Source organism: Narcine bancroftii, chromosome 1, assembly GCF_036971445.1.
Source record: "Narcine bancroftii isolate sNarBan1 chromosome 1, sNarBan1.hap1, whole genome shotgun sequence".
Taxonomy (NCBI): domain Eukaryota; kingdom Metazoa; phylum Chordata; class Chondrichthyes; order Torpediniformes; family Narcinidae; genus Narcine; species Narcine bancroftii.
Window position 1 is genome coordinate 237,616,867 of NC_091469.1, and position 23,104 is coordinate 237,639,970.

Here is a 23,104-nt window from a genome sequence, read left to right on the forward strand (position 1 = left end):
CTGTCAGCACCATCAAATCCACAAGTCTCACAGGATCATCAGAAAAACATATCAGACTTGAATTTGACATCAAAAATTTGGAAAAGTCAAGCCTTTTGAAATATTCCAACACCTGCTATGTATAAACTTCCACGATTAAAATGGAGCTACATTTTACTCTTCCCATTTCTCAAAGGATTTAACCAGCAGTTTTTGATAATGCTTTTGATCGTAACCATTAGTTTCTGATAACGTACCTCACATAACACTTCAAAGAAACAATTATGCCAAAATAAACCTATCAATTTAAGACACTGAAATGGACGGGATGTCAGTCTGTTTACAATTGTTATCTGTTTACAGTTCTTTGTTTACATTTCTCTTTTTTTTGGACCAGCAATAAGTGGTAACTCTGCCTGGCCCACAGGAAAACGAATCTCAGAGTGCTATGTGATGTCACCTATGAGTGGATACTTCAGAGTTCAGTAATCACCTGGAAAGTTTTCACACAACACTTCCACAGGTGTGGCACGCTTGGTATCTCCAATCTTCTGATATCTTTCTTTTAATGTGTCTGCCTGAAAAAGAAAGAAAAATCCACCAATTATGTTACCAAGGAAATATTTAGCTGCAGTTACCACTTTAGAGTTCAAAAAAAAAAATTTGGGGGAGGGGTGGGAGAATATAACTTGCCTTAAGGCCCTGCCAAGGAAGACTGCCACGGAGGAAATACATGAACATGTGACCTAATGCTTCCAAGTCATCTCTTCTGCTTTGTTCTAAAAATGAATCAAAAACACTTAAAACCCTTATTTTTTAATTTTGAACTTGCAATTATATCTTTGCAAGTTTTAATTTGTTATATAACACATAGTTTTAAGTAACAAAAGATGTCTGAAATAAAAGTTCAGTTCTCCACAAGAAACAAAAATAAAATGTACAACAGATCTCGCGTAGAATAATTTTAAAGTCTTAGTGCTCATCTTGAAATTCTTATGTTCAATTTTGCTTAATTCTGATTCTCAAATCCACTGCCATCACTGAGAAAACTGGGATCGACTGACTATCTGTGGATAAAGCCAACTGTTCCCTGATAAGAATGTCTCCCTTCTCATCCCAGCATTTATCTATTTACTCAATGCCAGGAGTGCCAGAGGTTTCCATCTTCATGAATATACAGGCAACTTTAAGCAAATTCACTGGAAAGGAATAAGGCAAGCTCAGGCTTGCCAGTTGGCACCTTGCAAAATTTTACTTCCCGTTAACAAGTAAATGCTGACAATCCAGTTTATTATCAAGTTTTGTCAATCAGTCTGAAATCCAATATGCTTAGATCCATTCCATGACCTTTAACAATTAATTCAAGATTTCACATCAAGGTTTTCTTATGTTTGCCCAATTAACAAAAATATGGTCCATAAAGATCTTCCCCCCCCCCCCCCCCCACAGAGGTCTTCTGATTTTAAGACTGTACTTTTATACATCCAATTTCTGCTAGTGTTTTCAGTATTGCCAAGACAAATGAGGCCAGAATGGGATTTAGCACAGGCTCCCTGTGGCTTTAAGAACCACAATCGCACACCATCAAAATGGTAGAATTTTGGGAAAAATTAATTGTTCTGGCATGAAACTTCCCAAAAACCACACATCAAATCCCTTGGTGTGGTATTCGATTCCACCTTCAAATTTGACAAACAAGTCAATGCAGAAGTAAAAGCTGGCTTTTTCCAGCTCCACTCTATTGCCAAAAATCAAATCATTCCTGTCACTGAAAGACCTGGAGAAAGTGATCCATGCCCTTATTTTCTCCCGTTTAGACAGCTCTCTATGTACAAGAATTAGTCAGTTGTCATTATCCCATCGCCAACTGGTTCAGAATACTGCAGTAAGGCTCCTGACAGGAGCCAGGAGGGCCCATATGACCCCAATTCTCACCTCCCTTCACTGGCTGCCAGTACGGCTTAGAATAATTTTGAAGTTCTCCAGTTTGTTTACAAAGCCATCCAGGCTGAAGTGATATTTTTATTTGCAGGTGCTTGGAGGTGATTGTTGATTGTTACCACATTGTCTGTACAATTCTGAACCTCGTGTACCTGTTTTATACTGCACTTAGAAGTCATTTATGATCTGTACAGTACTTTGGTCAACAGGAGTTGTTTTAAATGTGCTATATAAATAAGCTAAACTAAATAATTGACTGAAATAAAACTAGAAATGCAGAGTTTCTGTTTGCTCGATATAAAATACAAGCTTCCAGGAGCCAAGTTCAAAAAGGTTAGGAGCACAAATCGGATGAATGTGAAGTGTTTTTGAGCAGATTAAGAGCAAACTAGGCAGTAAAGCCCAGAATTGCAAGGGTGTCTCTGAGGTGCAGTAATGTCATGTCACATCTGTTGACAGATTCACCACTCATGAAGCAGGCTAGCTCATTAGTCAGCAAAATGCAGAACTGCTCACCTCTGTGCCCAAGTCAAAAACTCAGGAACAAATTGCAGAGAGTGACGGACACGCACACGCCCAACCACCCACCCACCCATGGCCCCACACGCACCTTGGAAACAAGCCCTTCGGAAAGAGAGTCCATGCTGACTACCCAGCACCCTTTTACACTAATCCTACCACGTCCTCCTCACATAACCATCAGCTTCTCTTTGATTTTACCACTCATCCACGTAGTTGAAGCAATTGACTGTGGCCAACTAACCAGATCAACTTGCAAGCTTTTGGGATGTGGATGGAAAGAGGGAGAAGGTGCAAATGCACACAGTCAGCAGCAGAGGTCAGGATTGAACCTGGGTTTCTGGAGCTGCCAGCCAGCAGCTTCTATTTGCTATGGTGCAGCTTTTAGTTCCTTCAGCCGACATTCAATTTTAAAGCCAGCTTTAATGCCAACAAAATTTAATCGCTGCTCCAATTAATAAAGATAGTTGCTAAACGGTTTGTCGTCAAAAGTAGAGAGGTTAATTTTTCAAAGGTCAGAAAATTTCTACCGGCTGACAATTTTGAGGTCAAATTGTGTCAAAAGATGGTTGTCGTAAGTAAAACCATGACATTATTAATACATATTTTGCCACTTTGTCCTCTATATTTTTCCAACCTAAAAATCTCTTGGCTAAAATCCGAAAGTTGAACTTGTCCAGGAGAACCTCCTTGACACTTTAAATAATTCTTATCTTCCTCTCTTGTCTATCCTTTCCAGTGGATTTCCTTCAATAGATATGGAACTTACAGCACCCTACAACTTTGCAGTTCTGGCAGCAACTGGCTTGATTACACCATGGACATGCAATCCCGCTTCACATCCATCGTCAAACCAGGATGGTCCAAGTATCCTTTACGCAACCAGTCCAAGACACCTCCCAAGTGTCACTCCCCTCCTTTTCACTTTCAACATTCCAAAGGACTGATCCTCTCCAACTCGACCAATATCAATTCCTCTTCTCTCAACACAACTTCCCATGCAACCACGGGAGATGCAGTACTCTCCTGCTCTAATTTCTTTCTTCCGGGCAGCCAGAACCACCAGCGTTCTGTTCTTGTGTTACTCCTTCAAGTTCATCATTCGGCATTCAATCCTCACAATATTCATGCCTCTACATCAATAATGCAGGGGAGTTGACTAGTTTGCAGCTCAGAAGAATCATTCAGCACTTCCATCTACTTTACTTCAATTTTCCACCCAAAAACCATTCTGATGTATTTTTGAATAAACCGCTGCACAAAATCCAACACAAGCTGGAGGAAGGGAACCTTATCTTGGTGCATTACAACCTCAACGTTAAATTCAATTCCAGATAATTCGCCATTTCAGTCTTGTGCATCACATTCCCAGCATTTTTTTCAGATTTCATTCACCTCTGATTTGCCCTTCGGCCAGTACAAACCTTCACCGCCCCTGTTCGGCTGTCACCAGCAGCGTCTTTCAGCCTTCACTGGTCTCTACCTTTTCTCTGACCTTTCATAGTCATACAGATATTCAGGCCTTAGTGCCCAAATTTTTGAACTCTCCTCCTCACCCCTCATTTCTAACCTTTTCCAGTTGCGATGATAGGTCACTGAACATTGATTATATTTCTTTTCTCACTTCGTAAACACTGATTATTTCCAGCATTTTCTGCTTTCATGTCAGGCATCCTGATAATGGATTGAGGCACGCCAGCTCACGAAGCAATCCCCCATTAATTTTGGTTGTAATCAATTCTCCCCAAACTCCCAGTTAAATTCCATTGGGGCAGTGGGTGGGGGGGGGGGGGTGGGGTGGGGAAGCTAGATTGGTTATTTCCTCCTGTGAACTGATTTGGTGTGAAAGAGGAGATGTGTATCAAAATGGTATGCATGAAACAGACAACAAAGTTGAAATAAACAGTTAAACTAAACCAAAGAAAATCAGGCTAGGTCATATGAAAAAGAGGCACAGATCTGAGAACTGGGTCTATACAGAGGCCCCTTTCCCACCGCCGATTCAGTGTGGGTTAACCGGTTAATTTAGCGGGTCCATTCCCGGTAATCGTGAGGTGTGGAACGTCCGAACCTAGCAGGTAGAATTAAATTCAACTGGGCTCTGACACTTGGTGGGGGCAAGTGTCAGAGCCCGGCTAAGTTAACTCAATAATCACCTTCTGGCAGTGTGAAAGCACAACCTGCTCTCGCATTGTCACCGCTGGAGGCATAAATCATAAATCCCCCCCCCCCACTTTAAAATGCCAGGTTGCCGATCAACCAGGTGCAGTAGAAAAGGCTCCTGAGTGCAGCATGCCCAGTAGGCTTTCCCACTTCCTTGGAGGGCTGGCAGTGAGAAAGGGGCTATAGATGGCATTGAAGAAGTGTCAGGTTTTCTCAGCAGCACTTCACTGGCAGAACTCACATGCCCACAGATTACGGAACGGACTTGAACATTGTATTAATCATTTCAATTTTTCCAATGTTAGTTTTTGATAGAGCCAAATTAAATTTGTTATTTGGGAACATTGAAGTTATTCAGTGAGAGAAAGACTGTGTCCAGAACCATGATGGAAGGAACAATGTGACCCAAAAGTAAACAAGCTGCTATCTCCAGCCCAGAATTCAACATTGTGGCTTCTGCAGCTTCATTTAACATCGGGTTTTTTATTGCAACATTTATTTTTCCATCAGGAATGAAGCACATTTACCACAGAAATACCTCAAAAACCGTAACGTCATTCATCTGTAAAAAAAAGAATGAGACAACAACTACAATTTCAGATACACAATCAATCCCGAGAGGATACATTAATTAGTAAAATAATTACATTAAAACGTTGCACAGGTTACCCATGGAGGTGGGACACGACACAAATGAAAATAGCAAAAAGTCAATCTGATCATATTGTTGAACTGATAAATGTTAATAAAGCCTGGCTTTCAGACAAACTCACTGAAACAGCTGCACTATCTGGTCAGCCTTCTCCAAACCAAAATTCAAGACAGTCATAAGAAACAGCAGTGGAAACAGAATTGTCTGGACTTGAGCTGCATTTACAGCAGTGGAAACAGAGTCTTGTACTTGAGACGTTTGTGCTGAATGACTGAAGAATCTGAAAATGACACCTCTCATGTTCAATTTATTTTGGAAGCATTCCAAATAACCTTGTTGCAACTATTTTTCTCTAGTTTATGAACAAAAAAAAACTGCAAATACTGAAAGTACACAGATTGTTTCATGTTAAAGCAAGTTAACATCTTCTGCTTTGGTAATCCTTTAAAGTCCAGGATGAATTGTTCCCTCATTTTGTAAGTACTGGGATGGGTAATGAAGGCAATGTAGGTGTGACTGGCACTTTCTTACATGGGGCAAAGTGATCACTGCAGAGAGGTGCGCGCTCCTTCCATCATTAACGCAGAGTGTGCGTGGCTTCCGATGAATGGCCTTGAGATTTTAATACAATGGTAAATTCCATTTGGAGAAATCATGAACCAGAGGCTCCCAGGAATCAGTTCCTATCCTCACTAGCTCGAGGTGCCCCAGAGAATATAACCTTTCTTATCTTCAAGTTCTGTGCTGTTTTTATTAAATACTGTGACATTAGACCCATAGAACACCACAGTGCAGCAAACAGGCCATTCATCCCTTCTCATATGTGCCAAACCATCATCTCACTAGTCCCACTGACCTGCACGCATTCTATAGCCCTCCAGACCTCGCCATCCATGTGTCTATCCAATTTATTCTTAAAACCTAAGAGTGAGCCCGCATTTACCACATCAGATGGCAGCTTGTTCCACACTCCCACCAGTCTATGAGTGAAGATGTTCCCCCTAAACTATTCCCCTTTCAGCCAAAACCCACACCCTCTTGTATTTATCTCTCCTAATCTAAGCGGAAAGAGCCTATTCGCATTTACTCTGTCCATGCCTCTCAATTTTGTAAACCTCTATCAAATCTTCCCTCATTCTTCAGCGCTCCAACGAATAAAGTCCTAACCTGTTTAATCTTTCCCTGTAATTCAACTCTTAAAGACGTGGCAACATCCTCATCAATCTTCCCTGCACTCCTTCCTGTAGTTTGGCAACAAGAACTCCACACAATACTCCAAATTTCGCCTCCCCAATGACTTGGACAACCTCACCATAACATCCCAAATCCTATACTCAGTAATTTGATTTATGAAGGCCAAGATGCCAAAAGCTTTCTTCACAATCCTGCCTACCTGTGATGGCACTTTGAGGGAATTATGTAACATATCCCTTTGCTCTTTTGCACTCCTCAGTGCCCGACTTTTCACTGTGTATGTCCTACCTTGGTTTGTCCTTCCAAAATACAACTCTTCACACCTCCATCTGCCATTTTTCTGACCCATTTTTCTCAGTTAGTCCAGATCCCTCTGGAAGCTTTGAAAGCCTTCCTCACTGTCCACAACACCTCCAATCGTAGTGTCATCAGGAAACTTGCTGATCCAATTTACCACATTATCATCCAGATCATTGATATAGACAACACACATCGATGGTGCCAGCATCGATCCTTGAAATACACCACTAGTCACAGGCCTCCATCCCTTACCACTCTCTGCCTTCTCCCATTCAGCCAATTTTGAATCCCATTTTATTGCCCCCATATAACAATTACAGTAAGGAAACAGGCCATTTCAGCCCTTCTAGTCATTTACGTGAAACTCCACTAGTTCCACCTACTTGCTCCCTGCCCATAACCCTCCAACCCCCTCACATCCATGTACTCATCCAAACTCTTCTTAAATTTACCACCCGATGGTCCAAATTATTAATGTAAATGACAAACAAAAACAGTTTACAGCTTCTCCATGGATACTTTCTAAACTAACCTCCTATGAGGGACCTTGTCAAAGGCCTTACTAAAGTCCATAAACATTCATAGCCTTTCCTTCATCTACATTCTTTTTAACTTCCTTGAGAAACACTAAGATTCGTTAAACATGACCTACCACGCACAAATCATGCTGAAGACCCTTGGTGTTACATCAAAATGTTTTAAGAGTGATCATTTTTTTTAAGACTGAATATTTATTTGAGTGAGTATTTTTTTTAAAAAGAGGGCGGCACGGCTGACGTAGCAGTTAGCGCAATGCCTTTACAGCGCAAGCAATCAGGACCTAGGTTCATATCCCAAACTGTAACAGTTTGTATGTTCTACCCGTGTCTGCGTGAGTTTTCCGCAGAGACTTGGGTTTCATCCTATCCTTCAAAACATTCCGGGGTGTACGTTATTTGGGTCTAAATTAAACCCTAACCCTAAAAATGAGCTCTCTGAACCCTTCTCCATTAACAATGGCGTGAAGCAAGGCTGTGTTCTTGCACCAACCCTCTTTTCAATCTTCTTCAGCATGATGCTGAACCAAGCTATTAAAGACCTCAACAATGAAGACGCTGTTTACATCCGGTACCGCACGGATGGCACTCTCTTCAATCTGAGGCGCCTGCAAGCTCACACCAAGACAAAAGAGAAACTTGTCCGTGAACTACTCTTTGCAGACGATGCCGCTTTAGTTACCCATTCAGAGCCAGCTCTTCAGCGCTTGACGTTCTGTTTTGCGGAAACTGCCAAAATGTTTGGCCTGGAAGTCAGCCTGAAGAAAACTGAGGTCCTCCATCAGCCAGCTCCCCACCATGACTACCAGCCCCCTCACATCTCCATCGGGCACACAAAACTCAAAACGGTCAACCAGTTTACCTATCTCAGCTGCACCATTTCATCAGATGCAAGGATTGACAACGAGATAGACAACAGACTCGCCAAGGCAAATAGCGCCTTTGGAAGACTACACAAGAGAGTCTGGAAAAACAACCAACTGAAAAACCTCACAAAGATAAGCGTATACAGAGCCGTTTTCATACCCACACTCCTGTTCGGCTCCGAATCATGGGTCCTCTACCGGCATCACCTATGGCTCCTAGAACGCTTCCACCAGCGTTGTCTCCGCTCCATCCTCAACATTCACTGGAGTGCTTTCATCCATAATGTCGAAGTACTCGAGATGGCAGAGGTCGACAGCATCGAGTCCACGCTGCTGAAGATCCAGCTGCGCTGGGTGGGTCACGTCTCCAGAATGGAGGACCATCGCCTTCCCAAGATCATGTTATATGGCGAGCTCTCCACTGGCCACCGTGACAGAGGTGTACCAAAGAAAAGGTACAAGGACTGCCTAAAGAAATCTCTTGGTGCCTGCCACATTGACCACCGCCAGTGGGCTGATATTGCCTCAAACCGTGCATCTTGGCGCCTCACAGTTCGGCGGGCAGCAACCTCCTTTGAAGAAGACCGCAGAGCCCACCTCACTGACAAAAAGCAAAGGAGGAAAAACCCAACACCCAACCCCAACCAACAAATTTTCCCCTGCAACCGCTGCAACCGTGTCTGCCTGTCCCGCATCGGACTTGTCAGCCACAAACGAGCCTGCAGCTGACGTGGACATTTACCCCCTCCATAAATCTTCGTCCGCGAAGCCAAGCCAAAGAAGAAGAGGTGGCATGGACTCTTGGACCAAAATAGCTTATTACCATGCTATATATCTAAATTAACAATTTTAAATTTTAAAAATTAAAATTAAAAATTCAGACCCTACCCATATATAGAGGAACTTCCATGATAATTTGAAGGTGTTTTTCAGTTTTAAGAGGTCCTGCACCAATTTATGTCATTAATGATAATATTATTTGGAATTTAAGATTTAGTCTTCAACTTAAATCTCATCTTCATTGGAAAGTAGCCAACTTTCCTGATAATAAATTCAACAAATTTTCGTCTAAAAAAAAATCATCAAGAGTGTCATAAAATTATCTGCATGAAATAAACCACGTTATTAAATAAGTGTTCATTTATTCACCTGTCTGTATTCCTCATTGTCTAATGGCCTGGATTTTCCATTTAGCAAAAAGTTAGTTGTAGTCGCTACTTCCCTTGAACAAGAGCCCAGTTATCACTCTGATGAGAATATTCCTGCTCTTTAAATCATTAGCTAATGGGTTGTGGACGTTATCAGTAAGGCAAGTATTTATTGTCTGTCACCAATTGCCCTTGAACTCATCAGGTAGATAAATCAACACAGGGCCATGGTCACAGATGGCATATTTCTTTCAGTAAAGGACATCAGTGAAACAGATGGGTTTAAATAACAATACAGTAATTTAATATTTGCCATTACTGAGATTAGCTTTTGATTTAAATTAATTAAATGTTGCAGCTGCCATGGTGGATTTCAAACTCGTCTTCTGATCAATGACCCGACATCTGGAGCAACCACGTCATAATACCCATGAAAAGACACCAGTTCGAAAGGGAATCCGAGAACCCTGGCTTTTTTTTTTGCATGCAGCATCATTCAAGAAGTTGGCTGGGCAGCCAGCAGGATTGTGTTCATGCAGACAACAAACCAGGGAGGAAAATTGTTACCCTTTTCAAGTCACATTTTGAACCTTTTAGAGAAGTGATTCTCCACCTTTTTCTTTCCACTCACATACCACTTTAAGTAATCCCTGTGCCATCAGTGCTCTGTGATTAGTCAGGGATTGCTTAAGGTGATATGCGAGTGGAAAGGTAAAGTTGAGAACCACAGCTCTAGACTCAATTATTACTGAAATGTTTTGCTTGAGAAAAAATTTCCTTTGGAGTTATGAAACCGTGCACATAACAAGTCAATTAGGTACGATTTTAAAAAGTAGTTTTCAAACTTTTTCTTTCCACCCACATACCACCATAAGCAAACCCTGACTAATCACAGAGCACCTATGGCATAGGGAATACTTATGTGAGATAGACAACAGACTCGCCAAGGCAAATAGCGCCTTTGGAAGACTACACAGAGTATGGAAAAACAACCAACTGAAAAACCTCACAAAGATTAGCGTATACAGAGCCGTTGTCATACCCACACTCCTGTTCAGCTCCGAATCATGGGTCCTCTACCAGCATCACCTACGGCTCCTAGAACGCTTCCACCAGCGTTGTCTCCACTCCATCCTCAACATTCATTGGAGCGACTTCATCACCAACATCAAAGTACTCGAGATGGCAGAGGCCGACAGCATTGAATCCATGCTGCTGAAGATCCAACTGCGCTGGGTAGGTCACGTCTCCAGAAAGGAGGACCATCACCTTCCCAAGATCGTGTTATATGGCGAGCTCTCCACTGGCCACCAAGACAGAGGTGCACCAAAGAAGAGGTACAAGGACTGCCTAAAGAAATCTCTTGGTGCCTGCCACATTGACCACTGCCAGTGGGCTGATATCGCCTCAAACTGCGCATCTTGGCGCCTCACAGTTCGGCGGGCAGCAACCTCCCTTGAAGAAGACCGCAGAGCCCACCTCACTGACAAAAGACAAAGGAGGAAAAACCCAACACCCAACCCCAACCAACCAATTTTCCCTTGCAACCGCTGCAACCGTGTCTGCCTATCCCGCATCGGACTTGTCAGCCACAAACGAGCCTACAGCTGACGTGGACATTACCCCTCCATTAAACATCGTCCGCGAAGCCAAGCCAAAGAAAGAAGAATGTGAGTGGAAAGGAAAAGGTTGAGAACCACCGTTTTAGAATGTAAATAAGAACTGAAACAAGCAAAAACAACGCTGGAGAAAGTCAAATGGACAAACGGTGCACTTTGTAGAGCAAAAATACATAACTATCATTTCAGGGTTGAGCCCTTCACCAAGCCTTGATGAAGGGCCCAAGCCTGAAACATTGGTTATGTATCTTTATCTTTGCTCAAAAAGTACATTGTTTGACCAGCTGAATTTTCCCAGCATCGTGTTTTTACTTCAACCTCAATGTCCGTAGATCTTCGTGTTTTACTACTGAAACAACTTTCTAATTTAATCTAGAAAAAGAATGATCAAATAGTTTTTATTTTAAATAATTAAAAAATACGAATGTTAAAATATTTTTCCTGGGGAACGACAATCCACAAAATATGTTTTTTTTCCCAAATCTTCTGTTGTAAATATACCTCTTATGCAAGTTTGACAAGTTTCAAATGGTGCAATGGTAGTGAAAAATATAAATATTAGAGAGAATAATGTGCAGGGCCAAAGATATAAACCAAAGAAGAATTTTAAGATGGGTGAGAGCAGCAAAGTGGTGAAGCAATAAATGTCGAGTGACTGCCACACATGTGCAATAGCAAAAACTCTGGCAACCTAAAGCTCCATTTCCAGCAGGAGAAATCAGGTGCTAGAGGAGTAGAAAACACATTTACGCATAAAAGAAAAATGGAGTCCAATTTCAGACTTGTGTTTTTGATTCTTAGTTAATTTTATGCCTGTCTCCTCCAGAGGCTATTGTTTGCAGTGTTACCATAGTGACTATGAAGTAATATGTCATAATATCCACCCACACTAACAGCTTGCTCTTTTTCTAAAAGATGTGAAGGAAGCTTGAGCATGAGAAATTTTTCTTTAAATTTTTGTATCTCTATATATTTTTGTATCTTTATACTGTAAATGCTTTGTTATTCATCGTTATGAAATTCTTGTGGTGAACTTCTGCAAAATGTTTATCTGTTCTATCAATGAATTAAAACTACCTAAAGTGACAGCCACAGAGTTTGATTTATTGGATTAAAAAGACTGAAATTTGGAATAGAGCAGCTCACACTTTGGAAGATGATACTTTGAAATTAGCATATATTGGAATAAGGAAAGTGTTGTCTATAACAAGAAGTTTGAAATTATCTCATTGGAATTCTAAAGATTGGAAACTATGATCTTGTTTCTTAAATCTGGAGAAATTCTTTTGATAAGACGGGGCCCATTTATATCTCACTTTCATAATTTGACTAGTTAGGTGCGATGATGAAGATCGGTGGGTGTGTTTGTTTGGATCCCCTGAGGCCTCTTGTTCAGATTTAACACGACACACAATATGAATTTTAACCTTGATTGCTGTGGGTTTAAATTATTTTTTCTCTTTTTTCATTTTTTCTTATTTATCTCATAAAATTGTATGCATGACCATTTATTGGATTTAGAATTAAGTCATTTTGCTACTGTACCATATGTTATTTTTTGTAAATCTGCGAAGATTTTATTATAATTAATTTACTGCTTTTTTTTGTTTGTCTTTCTGATAAAACTCAATAGAAATAATTTTAACTGAAAGGAAAATGGGATCTTATGAAGGTCTTGTCCAGAGGTAATTGGGCATGTTTTCATGCATAAGGGCATCAGTTTTAGTCAAAAGGCAAGAACAGGAGGCTGCTGGACAGGCAAAGTGTGGATCCCAATAGGAGCCCTGAGCCAAGATACTCAGTTAGAATTTCAGACGCAAGGCCAAGATGTCCCTAATACACCCTTTTCAGCATTTCTTACCTCAGTGATTGAGGAATGATAATTCTGCTCTATCTGAGTAAAAGCCCTTTGACAACATTCAGTTCAGCTCTGATGTTGTAGTGTAGCTGACATTCACCTCCAGGCCATCCTTCATTCAGATTCTTGATGACCTTCTGTAGAACCTCACTTGTAATTCCATCCCTCGCTGGAATCTGATAATGTTCCCTCTTTATATTGGCAGTCAAATCTTTTGGATCGTTGCACATGTGTAGGTGTAAGGTAAAACATCATGAGATGGGAATGTGTAGGGAGTTACCCTGTACAGGGCAGTAACAAGAAGGGGAGGTGTCCTTGTACTCCTGTTAGGTAAAACATCATGAGATGGGAATGTACAGGGCTGTAACAAGATGTGAATGCATCCTTGTACTTACAAGATAAGAGAGACATTGATGGATTGAGAGGCAGGAAGCTAGCAGGGAAAGGATAGCAACAGTTTTAGTCATTGGACAAGTAATGATATGATGATGTTCTAAGCACATATCCAAGGGTATAAAAAATCACCATTTTGCTGATAACGGCAGAATGCATTCTCCGACTAACTTTGTTAGTCGCAAGTGTTACAATCCGGTAATAAAGAACAAAGAACCCTGATTTCGACTCAGCCTGGTGTTTGTCTCACTCATTCATGAACAAAGCAGACCTAACAGTAGGTCACCATTTTTCTTTTTCACACACACCATTGAATTCACCCATTTTGAGGACTCCTCCACTTTCTTTATGACCCCCTAGTGACATCATTCAGTCGATTTCCTGCTTGAGCTTTCCTCCGAGTGGTGCTGGAACCCCTTCAGGGCAGCGCTACTGGCTGTGCATCCTCCTTTAACTGTATCATATAGGTGAATGGTAGAAATCCAAACCCCTTGAAGATGTCTGGAAACTGATCCAGTATTTCCTCTATCCAGTTCTGTGCATTGGCACTGTTAATGTGGTACACCCTCCTGACAAGGCTTATGTTTTCACATGCGGTGTCTCCAAGCAGTGGGTCATGTCAATCTGGGACGACTGCAAATGTGAGGTGGTGCTCTTTATCTTCAACTTTCACCTTGAGTTTACATGTTCCTTTCGTGTCACTACGCTGTCCATTTTAGGACTTGAACAGAACAGAATTTGGATGGATGTGTGGCTTTATCTTCATTGCCCTGAAGTCGCACTCAAAGATCAAATTTGCCTTTGCCCCTGTGTCCAGCTTAAAAAGAATATCTGTTCTATTTGCATGAAATGGCATCATCTACTTGTCCTGCTCAACTCTGTTCACACTTGGCTGTTCAATGTCTGCTGGATTATAGTCTTTCTGCACTACCATGCCCACGAAGAATATATCATTGAGAGCAGTTTCTTCTATAGTTTGTACATTTTCACTTCTGTTTTGTTTCCCTTTGGGAAAAACATTGCTTTGCATAGTATTTCTATCCTTTGCACTTGCTACACACTTTTACATAGGCTGGGCATTTTTTCAGTGTATGCTGAGTGCCAGACCATTTACAATCTTTTTGTTGCTTCCTGTGACTTGTTCTCCATTTATGTGTGACCACACACAGTGGCTTCGTTTTCATCAGCCCTTACACACTCACTGAACTTTAGCATACTACAGAGCTAATTCACGGCTCCAGCTAAGGTAAACTCCGTCTCTTGAAGCAACTTCTCTCTCACTTTCTTGTCAATAATCCTGAACACAATTTGGTCACAGATCATTGAATCCTGCAGCGATCCAAAATTGCATGTTCTTGCTTTGCAACCTCAAGTCTGTTAAAAAAGTATCAAAGCTCTCCACTTGGAGCTGCATGCGCGAGCGAAACACATACCTTTCAAATGTTTCATTTTCTTTGGTGAGCAGTGTCCGTCAAACATCTCGATAACCTTGTTGAACTTGCCCTGGTTTTCTGCCTCGGCAAAAACAAATGTGTTGAACACCCCTAGGGTTTGAGGTCACGCAAACCTTCCATGCATTTGGTTTGCTATCGAGTCAAATGGCTTGCAGATACAGCATGAATAATTGCTTGAACAACTGCCACTCATGATCAACATTTCCAGTCTAATTCACAGCATAAGGCGGCTTCACCCTCAACATGTCTCCTGCCGATATCCCACACCTGGTACCATCTGATATTTCTTTTATTGTAGTAAAGAAACTTGGGTTGTTTTGTTTCAATTATATTTTATTAACAACTCATGACCACGTGATACATCCGTTTTGCATCTAATGTGAGGTGGAACATTTGTCTCCAACTCCCTCTAGTGGTCAGGAGGATCACTAACTCCCAATGACCACAGCATGAACATCGACTTCTGTTTCTATTAGGCCAGTCTCCTGCCTCCCTCTATACCCTCTGTCTCCTTTTCTCCTGCTTTCCACCCTCTTCCTTCCATTCAAAGAGCTAACCCCACCTCCATGACCTCAGTTTTTTTTCTAGTGTCCTCCCATCAACATCCAATGGGATTATGCTACTCCCCCACTATATGCTTTTTGCCTATAACTTGATGAAGGGCTCTGGCCCAAAACATTGATACATCTTCATCTTTGCTATAAAAAGGAATCCCACGTGATTTGCTGAGTACTGTGCAAACTACAATCACAGCATCTGCAGACTCTCTTGTTTAACTCCTAAATCCCAAGAATTGCATTTCCCTCAAGCTTAGATTGATGCAGCAAATGATAAAGGTATCTTTGTGTTCTGCAGAATCTTCCTGTGCTATCCAACTTTCTGCAGCCCACTCAGAAGGAAGTGCCCAAGTGTGGGCTCCAGAGCCAGGAGCTAAAACACCAAGTTGTGAACCTGCATTAGCCATCACCAAATATCGATCAGATGCAAGAAACTTGTCATTAATTAAATGTCACAATTCAAATAAATGCTTCATGCTTGTTTATGAAGGGTTAGAAACCCGGCACACACAAGATGTAAAATTCTAGTGCACTGCTCCCACTGCTGTATAAACTGAGTTGAGTCATCTCAGTATTAGCCTACACGACGTTCTTTCCGAGTCATCTCAGTATTAGCCTGCAGGACGTCCTTTCCAAGACATCTCAGTATTAGCCTGCAGGACGTCCTTTCCAAGTCATCTCAGTATTAGCCTGCAGGACGTCCTTTCCGAGTCATCTCAGTTTTAGCCTGCAGGACGTCCTTTCCGAGTCATCTCAATATTAGCCTGCAGGACGTCCTTTCCGAGTCATCTCAGTATTAGCCTGCAGGACGTCCTTTCCGAGTCATCTCAGTATTAGCCTGCAGGACGTCCTTTCTGAGTCATCCCAGTATTAGCCTGCAGGACGTCCTTTCCGAGTCATCTCAGTATTAGCCTGCAGGACGTCCTTTCCGAGTCATCTCAGTATTAGCCTGCAGGACGTCCTTTCTGAGTCATCTCAGTATTCACCTGCAGGACGTCCTTTCCGAGTCATCTCAGTATTAAACTGCAGGACGTCCTTTCCGAGTCATCTCAGTATTAGCCTGCAGGACGTCCTTTCCAAGTCATCTCAGTATTCACCTGCAGGACGTCCTTTCCAAGTCATCTCAGTATTAGTCTGCAGGACGTCCTTTCTGAGTCATATCAGTATTAGCCTGCAGGACGTCCTTTCCAAGTCATCTCAGTATTAGTCTGCAGGACGTCCATTCCAAGTCATCTCAGTATTCAGCTGCAGGACGTCCTTTCCAAGTCATCTCAGTATTAGTCTGCAGGACGTCCTTTCGGAGTGATCTCAGTATTAGCCTGCAGGACGTCCTTTCCAAGTCATCTCAGTATTAGTCTGCAGGACGTCCTTTCCAAGTCATCTCAGTATTCACCTGCAGGACGTCCTTTCCGAGTCATCTCAGTATAAGTCTGCAGGACATCCTTTCCAAGTCATCTCAGTATTAGTCTGCAGGACGTCCTTTCCAAGTCATCTCAGTATTAGTCTGCAGGACGCCCTTTCCGAGTCATCTCAGTATTAGTCTGCAGGATGTCCTTTCCGAGTCATCTCAGTATTAGTCTGCAGGACGCCCTTTCCGAGTCATCTCAGTATTAGTCTGCAGGACGCCCTTTCCGAGTCATCTCAGTATTAGTCTGCAGGACGCCCTTTCCGAGTCATCTCAGTATTAGTCTGCAGGACGTCCTTTCCAAGTCCTCTCAGTATTAGTCTGCAGGACGTCCATTCCGAGTCATCTCAGTATTAGCCTGCAGGACATCCTTTCTCAGTCATCTCAGTATTAGCCTGCAGGACGTCCTTTCCAAGTCATATCAGTATTAGTCTGCAGGACGTCCATTCTGAGTCATCTCAATATTAGCCTGCAGGACGTCCTTTCCGAGTGATCTCAGTATTAGCCTGCAGGACGTCCTTTCCGAGTCATCTCAGTATTAGTCTGCAGGACATCCTTTCCGAGTCATCTCAGTATTAGTCTGCAGGACGTCCTTTCCGAGTCATCTCAGTATTAGTCTGCACGACGTCCTTTCCGAGTCATCTCAGTATTAGCCTGCAGGACGTCCTTTCCGAGTCATCTCAGTATTAGCCTGCAGGACGTCCTTTCCAAGTCATCTCAGTATTAGCCTGCAGGACGTCCTTTCCAAGTCATCTCAGTATTAGCGTGCAGGAAGTCCTTTCCAAGTCATCTCAGTATTAGCCTGCAGGACGTCCTTTCCAAGTCATCTCAATATTCACCTGCAGGATGTCCTTTCCGAGTCATCTCAGTATTAGCCTACAGGACGTCCTTTCCAAGTCATGTCAGTATTAACCAGCAGGACTTCCTTTCCGAGTCATCTCAGTATTAGCCTGCAGGACGTCCTTTCCGAGTCATCTCAGTATTAGCCTGCAGGACGTCCTTTCTGAGTCATCTCAGTATTAGCCCGCAGGACATCTTTTCCAAGTCATCTCAGTATTAGCCTGCAGGATGTCCTTTCCAAGTCATCTCAGTATTAGTCTGCAGGACCTCCGTTCCAAGTCATCTCAGTATTAGCCTGCAGGACGTCCTTTCCGAGTCATCTCATTATTAGCCTGCAGGACGTTCTTTCCGAGTCATCTCAGTATTAGCCTGCAGGACGTCCTTTCCGAGTCATCTCAGTATTAGTCTGCAGGACGTCCTTTCTGAGTCATCTCAGTATTAGCTTGCAGGACGTCCTTTCCAAGTCATCTCAGTATTAGCCTGCAGGACGTCCTTTCCGAAACATCTCAGTATTAGTCTGCAGGACGTCCTTTCTGAGTCATCTCAGTTTTAGCTTGCAGGACGTCCTTTCCAAGTCATCTCAGTATTAGCCTGCAGGACGTCCTTTCCGAGTCATCTCAGTATTAGTCTGTAGGATGTCCTTTCCGAGTCATCTCAGTATTAGCCTGCAGTACGTCCTTTCCGAGTCATCTCAGTATTAGCCTGCAGGAGGTCCTTTCCCAGTCATCTCAGTATTAGCCTGCAGGACGTCCTTTCCGAGTCATCTCAGTATTAGCCTGCAGGACGTCCTTTATGAGTCATCTCAGTATTAGTCTGCAGGACGTCCTTTCCAAGTCATCTCAGTATTAGTCTGCAGGACGTCCTTTCCGAGTCATCTCAGTATTAGTCTACAGGACGTCCTTTCTGAGTCATCTCAGTATTAACCTGCAGGACATCCTTTCCAAGTCATCTCAGTATAAGTCTGCAGGATGTCCTTTCCAAGTCATCTCAGTATTAACCTGCAGGACGTCTTTTCTGAGTCATCTCAGTATTAGCCTGCAGGACGTCCTTTCCAAGTCATCTCAGTATTAACCTGCAGGACGTCCTTTCCGAGTCATCTCAGTATTAGCCTGCAGGACGTCCTTTCCAAGTCATCTCAGTATTACCCTGCAGGTCGCCCTTTCCGAGTCATCTCAGTATTAGCCTGCAGGACGTCCTTTCCGAGTCATCTCAGTATTAGCCTGCAGGACGTCCTTTCCGAGTCATTTCAGTATTCACCTGCAGGATGTCCTTTCCGTGTCATCTCGGTATTAGTCTGCAGGACGTCCTTTCTGAGTCATCTCAGTATTAGTCTGCAGGACGTCCTTTCCGAGTCATCTCAGTATTAGTCTGCAGGACGTCCTTTCCGAGTCATCTCAGTATTAGACTGCAGGACGTCCTTTCCGAGTCATCTCAGTATTAGTCTGCAGGACGTCCTTTCCGAGTCATCTCAGTATTAGTCTGCAGGACGTCCTTTCCAAGTCATCTCAATATTAGTCTGCAGGACGTCCTTTCTGAGTCATCTCAGTATTCACCTGCAGGACGTCCTTTCCGAGTCATCTCAGTATTAGTCTGCAGGACGTCCTTTCCGAGTCATCTCAGTATTAGCCTGCAGGACGTCCTTTCCAAGTCATCTAAGTATTAGTCTGCAGGACGTCCTTTCCAAGTCATCTCAGTATTAGCCTGCAGGACGTCCTTTCCAAGTCATCTCAGTATTAGCCTGCAGGACGTCCTTTCGAAGTCATCTCAGTATTAGCCTGCAGGACGTCCTTTCCAAGTCATCTCAGTATTCACCTGAGAGTATGTCCTTTCCGAGTCATCTCAGTATTAGCCTACAGGACGTCCTTTCCAAGTCATGTCAGTATTAACCAGCAGGACTTCCTTTCCGAGTCATCTCAGTATTAGTCGGCAGGATGTCCTTTCCGAGTGATCTCAGTATTAGTCTGCAGGAAGTCCTTTCCAAGTCATCTCAGTATTCACCTGCAGGACGTCCTTTCCAAGTCATCTCAGTATTCACCTGCAGGACGTCCTTTCCAAGTCATCTCAGTATTCACCTGCAGGACGTCCTTTCCGAGTCATCTCAGTATTAGCCTGCAGGACGTCCTTTCCGAGTCATCTCAGTATTAGCCTGCAGGACGTCCTTTCCAAGTCATCTCAGTATTAGTCTGCAGGACATATTTTCCAAGTAATCTCAGTATTAGACTGCAGGATGTCCTTTCCAAGTCATGTCAGTATTAGACTGCAGGAAGTCCGTTCCAAGTCATCTCAGTATTAGCCTGCAGGACGTCCTTTCCGAGTCATCTCAGTATTAGTCTGCAGGACGTCCTTTGTGAGTCATCTTTGTATTAACCTGCAGGACGTCCTTTCCAAGTCATCTCAGTATTAGTCTGCAGGACGTCCTTTCTGAGTTATCTCAGTATTAGCCTGCAGGAAGTCCTTTCCGAGTCATCTCAGTATTAGCCTGCAGGACGTACTTTCCGAGTCATCTCAGTATTAGCGTGCAGGACGTCCTTTCCGAGTCATCTCAGTATTAGTCTGCAGGACGTCCTTTCCGAGTCATCTCAGTATTAGCCTGTAGGACGTCCTTTGTGAGTCATCTCAGTATTAGTCTGCACGACGTCCTTTCCAAGTCATCACAGCATTCGCCTGCAGGATGTCCTTTCTGTGTCATCTCAGTATTAGTCTGTAGGACGTCCTTTCCGATTCATCTCAGTATTCACCTGCAGGACGTCCTTTCCGAGTCATCTCAGTATTAGCCTGCAGGACGTCCTTTCCGAGTCATCTCAGTATTAGCCTGCAGGACGTCCTTTCCGTGTCATCTCAGTATTAGCCTGCAGGACGTACTTTCCGAGTCATCTCAGTATTAACCTGCAGGACGTCCTTTCCAAGTCATCTCAGTATTAGCCTGCAGGACGTCCTTTCCAAGTCATCTCAGTATTAGCCTGCAGGACGTCCTTTCCAAGTCATCTCAGTATTAGCCTGCAGGACGTCCTTTCCAAGTCATCTCAGTATTAGCCTGCAGGACGTCCTTTCCAAGTCATCTCAGTATTCACCTGCAGGATGTCCTTTCCGAGTCATCTCAGTATTAGCCTGCAGGACGTCCTTTCCAAGTCATCTCAGTATTCACCTGCAGGACGTCCTTTCCGAGTCATCTCAGTATTAGCATGCAGGACGTCCTTTCTGAGTCATCTCAGTATTAGCCCGCAGGACATCTTTTCCAAGTCATCTCAGTATTAGCCGGCAGGATGTCCTTTCCAAGTCATCTCAGTATTAGTCTGCAGGACCTCCGTTCCAAGTCATCTCAGTATTAGCCTGCAGGACGTCCTTTCCGAGTCATCTCATTATTAGCCTGCAGGACGTTCTTTCCGAGTCATCTCAGTATTAGCCTGCAGGACGTCCTTTCCGAGTCATCTCAGTATTAGTCTGCAGGACGTCCTTTCTGAGTCATCTCAGTATTAGCTTGCAGGACGTCCTTTCCAAGTCATCTCAGTATTAGCCTGCAGGACGTCCTTTCCGAAACATCTCAGTATTAGTCTGCAGGACGTCCTTTCTGAGTCATCTCAGTTTTAGCTTGCAGGACGTCCTTTCCGAGTCATCTCAGTATTAGCCTGCAGGACGTCCTTTATGAGTCATCTCAGTATTAGATTGCAGGACGTCCTTTCCAAGTCATCTCAGTATTAGTCTGCAGGACGTCCTTTCCGAGTCATCTCAGTATTAGTCTACAGGACGTCCTTTCTGAGTCATCTCAGTATTAACCTGCAGGACATCCTTTCCAAGTCATCTCAGTATAAGTCTGCAGGATGTCCTTTCCAAGTCATCTCAGTATTAGACTGCAGGACGTCCTTTCCAAGTCATCTCAGTATTAACCTGCAGGACGTCCTTTATGAGTCATCTCAGTATTAGCCTGCAGGACGTCCTTTCCAAGTCATCTCAGTATTACCCTGCAGGTCGCCCTTTCCGAGTCATCTCAGTATTAGTCTGCAGGACGTCCTTTCCGAGTCATCTCAGTATTAGCCTGCAGGACGTCATTTCCGAGTATTTCAGTATTCAACTGCAGGATGTCCTTTCCGAGTCATCTCGGTATTAGTCTGCAGGACGTCCTTTCTGAGTCATCTCAGTATTAGTCAGCAGGACGTCCTTTCCGAGTCATCTCAGTATTCACCTGCAGGACGTCCTTTCCGAGTCATCTCAGTATTAGTCTGCAGAACGTCCTTTCCGAGTCATCTCAGTATTAGTCTGCAGGACGTCCTTTCCGAGTCATCTCAGTATTAGTCTGCAGGACGTCCTTTCCGAGTCATCTCAGTATTAGACTGCAGGACGTCCTTTCCGAGTCATCTCAGTATTAGTCTGCAGGACGTCCTTTCCGAGTCATCTCAGTATTAGTCTGCAGGACGTCCTTTCCAAGTCATCTCAGTATTAGTCTGCAGGACGTCCTTTCTGAGTCATCTCAGTATTCACCTGCAGGACGTCCTTTCCGAGTCATCTCAGTATTAGTCTGCAGGACGTCCTTTCCGAGTCATCTCAGTATTAGCCTGCAGGACGTCCTTTCCAAGTCATCTCAGTATTCACCTGCAGGACGTCCTTTCTGAGTCATCTCAGTATTAGTCTGCAGGACGTCCTTTCTGAGTCATCTCAGTATTAGCTTGCAGGACGTCGTTTCCAAGTCATCTCAGTATTAGTCTGCAGGACGTCCTTTCTGAGTCATCTCAGTATTAGTCTGCAGGACGTCCATTCCAAGTCATCTCAGTATTAGCCTGCAAGACGTCCTTTCCAAGTCATCTCAGTATTAGCCTGCAGGACGTCCTTTCCAAGTCATCTCAGTATTAGCCTGCAGGACGTCCTTTCCAAGTCATCTCAGTATTAGCCTGCAGGACGTCCTTTCCAAGTCATCTCAGTATTCACCTGAGAGTATGTCCTTTCCGAGTCATCTCAGTATTAGCCTACAGGACGTCCTTTCCAAGTCATGTCAGTATTAACCAGCAGGACTTCCTTTCCGAGTCATCTCAGTATTAGTCTACAGGACGTCCTTTCCGAGTGATCTCAGTATTAGTCTGCAGGAAGTCCTTTCCAAGTCATCTCAGTACTCACCTGCAGGACGTCCTTTCCAAGTCATCTCAGTATTCACCTGCAGGACATCCTTTCCAAGTCATCTCAGTATTCACCTGCAGGACGTCCTTTCCGAGTCATTTCAGTATTAGCCTGCAGGACGTCCTTTCCGAGTCATCTCAGTATTAGCCTGCAGGACGTCCTTTCCAAGTCATCTCAGTATTAGTCTGCAGGACATCTTTTCCAAGTCATCTCAGTATTAGCCCGCAGGATGTCCTTTCCAAGTCATGTCAGTATTAGCCTGCAGGAAGTCCGTTCCAAGTCATCTCAGTATTAGCCTGCAGGACGTCCTTTCCGAGTCATCTCAGTGTTAGTCTGCAGGACGTCCTTTGTGAGTCATCTTTGTATTAACCTGCAGGACGTCCTTTCCAAGTCATCTCAGTATTAGTCTGCAGGACGTCCTTTCCGAGTCATCTCAGTATTAGCCGGCAGGACGTCCTTTGTGAGTAATCTGAGTATTAGCCTGCAGGACGTCCTTTCTGAGTTATCTCAGTATTAGCCTGCAGGAAGTCCTTTCCGAGTCATCTCAGTATTAGCCTGCAGGACGTACTTTCCG

The 23,104-nt window shown here is 43.4% G+C and overlaps 1 protein-coding gene across 14 annotated transcripts in view; it reads right to left on the reverse strand.

Annotated features, from left to right (window-relative positions):
• LOC138740513 (casein kinase I) overlaps positions 1 to 23,104 on the reverse strand; it is a 488,373-nt gene that overhangs the window by 74,529 nt on the left and 390,740 nt on the right. For all 14 annotated transcript variants that reach the window (XM_069893289.1, XM_069893305.1, XM_069893299.1 and 11 more), the window contains exons 7-8: positions 669 to 758; positions 473 to 553 (exon numbers count right to left, since the gene is read on the reverse strand). In XM_069893289.1, coding sequence (XP_069749390.1) covers positions 473 to 553; positions 669 to 758 — 171 coding nt within the window. The remainder of the gene's footprint in view (positions 1 to 472; positions 554 to 668; positions 759 to 23,104) is intronic.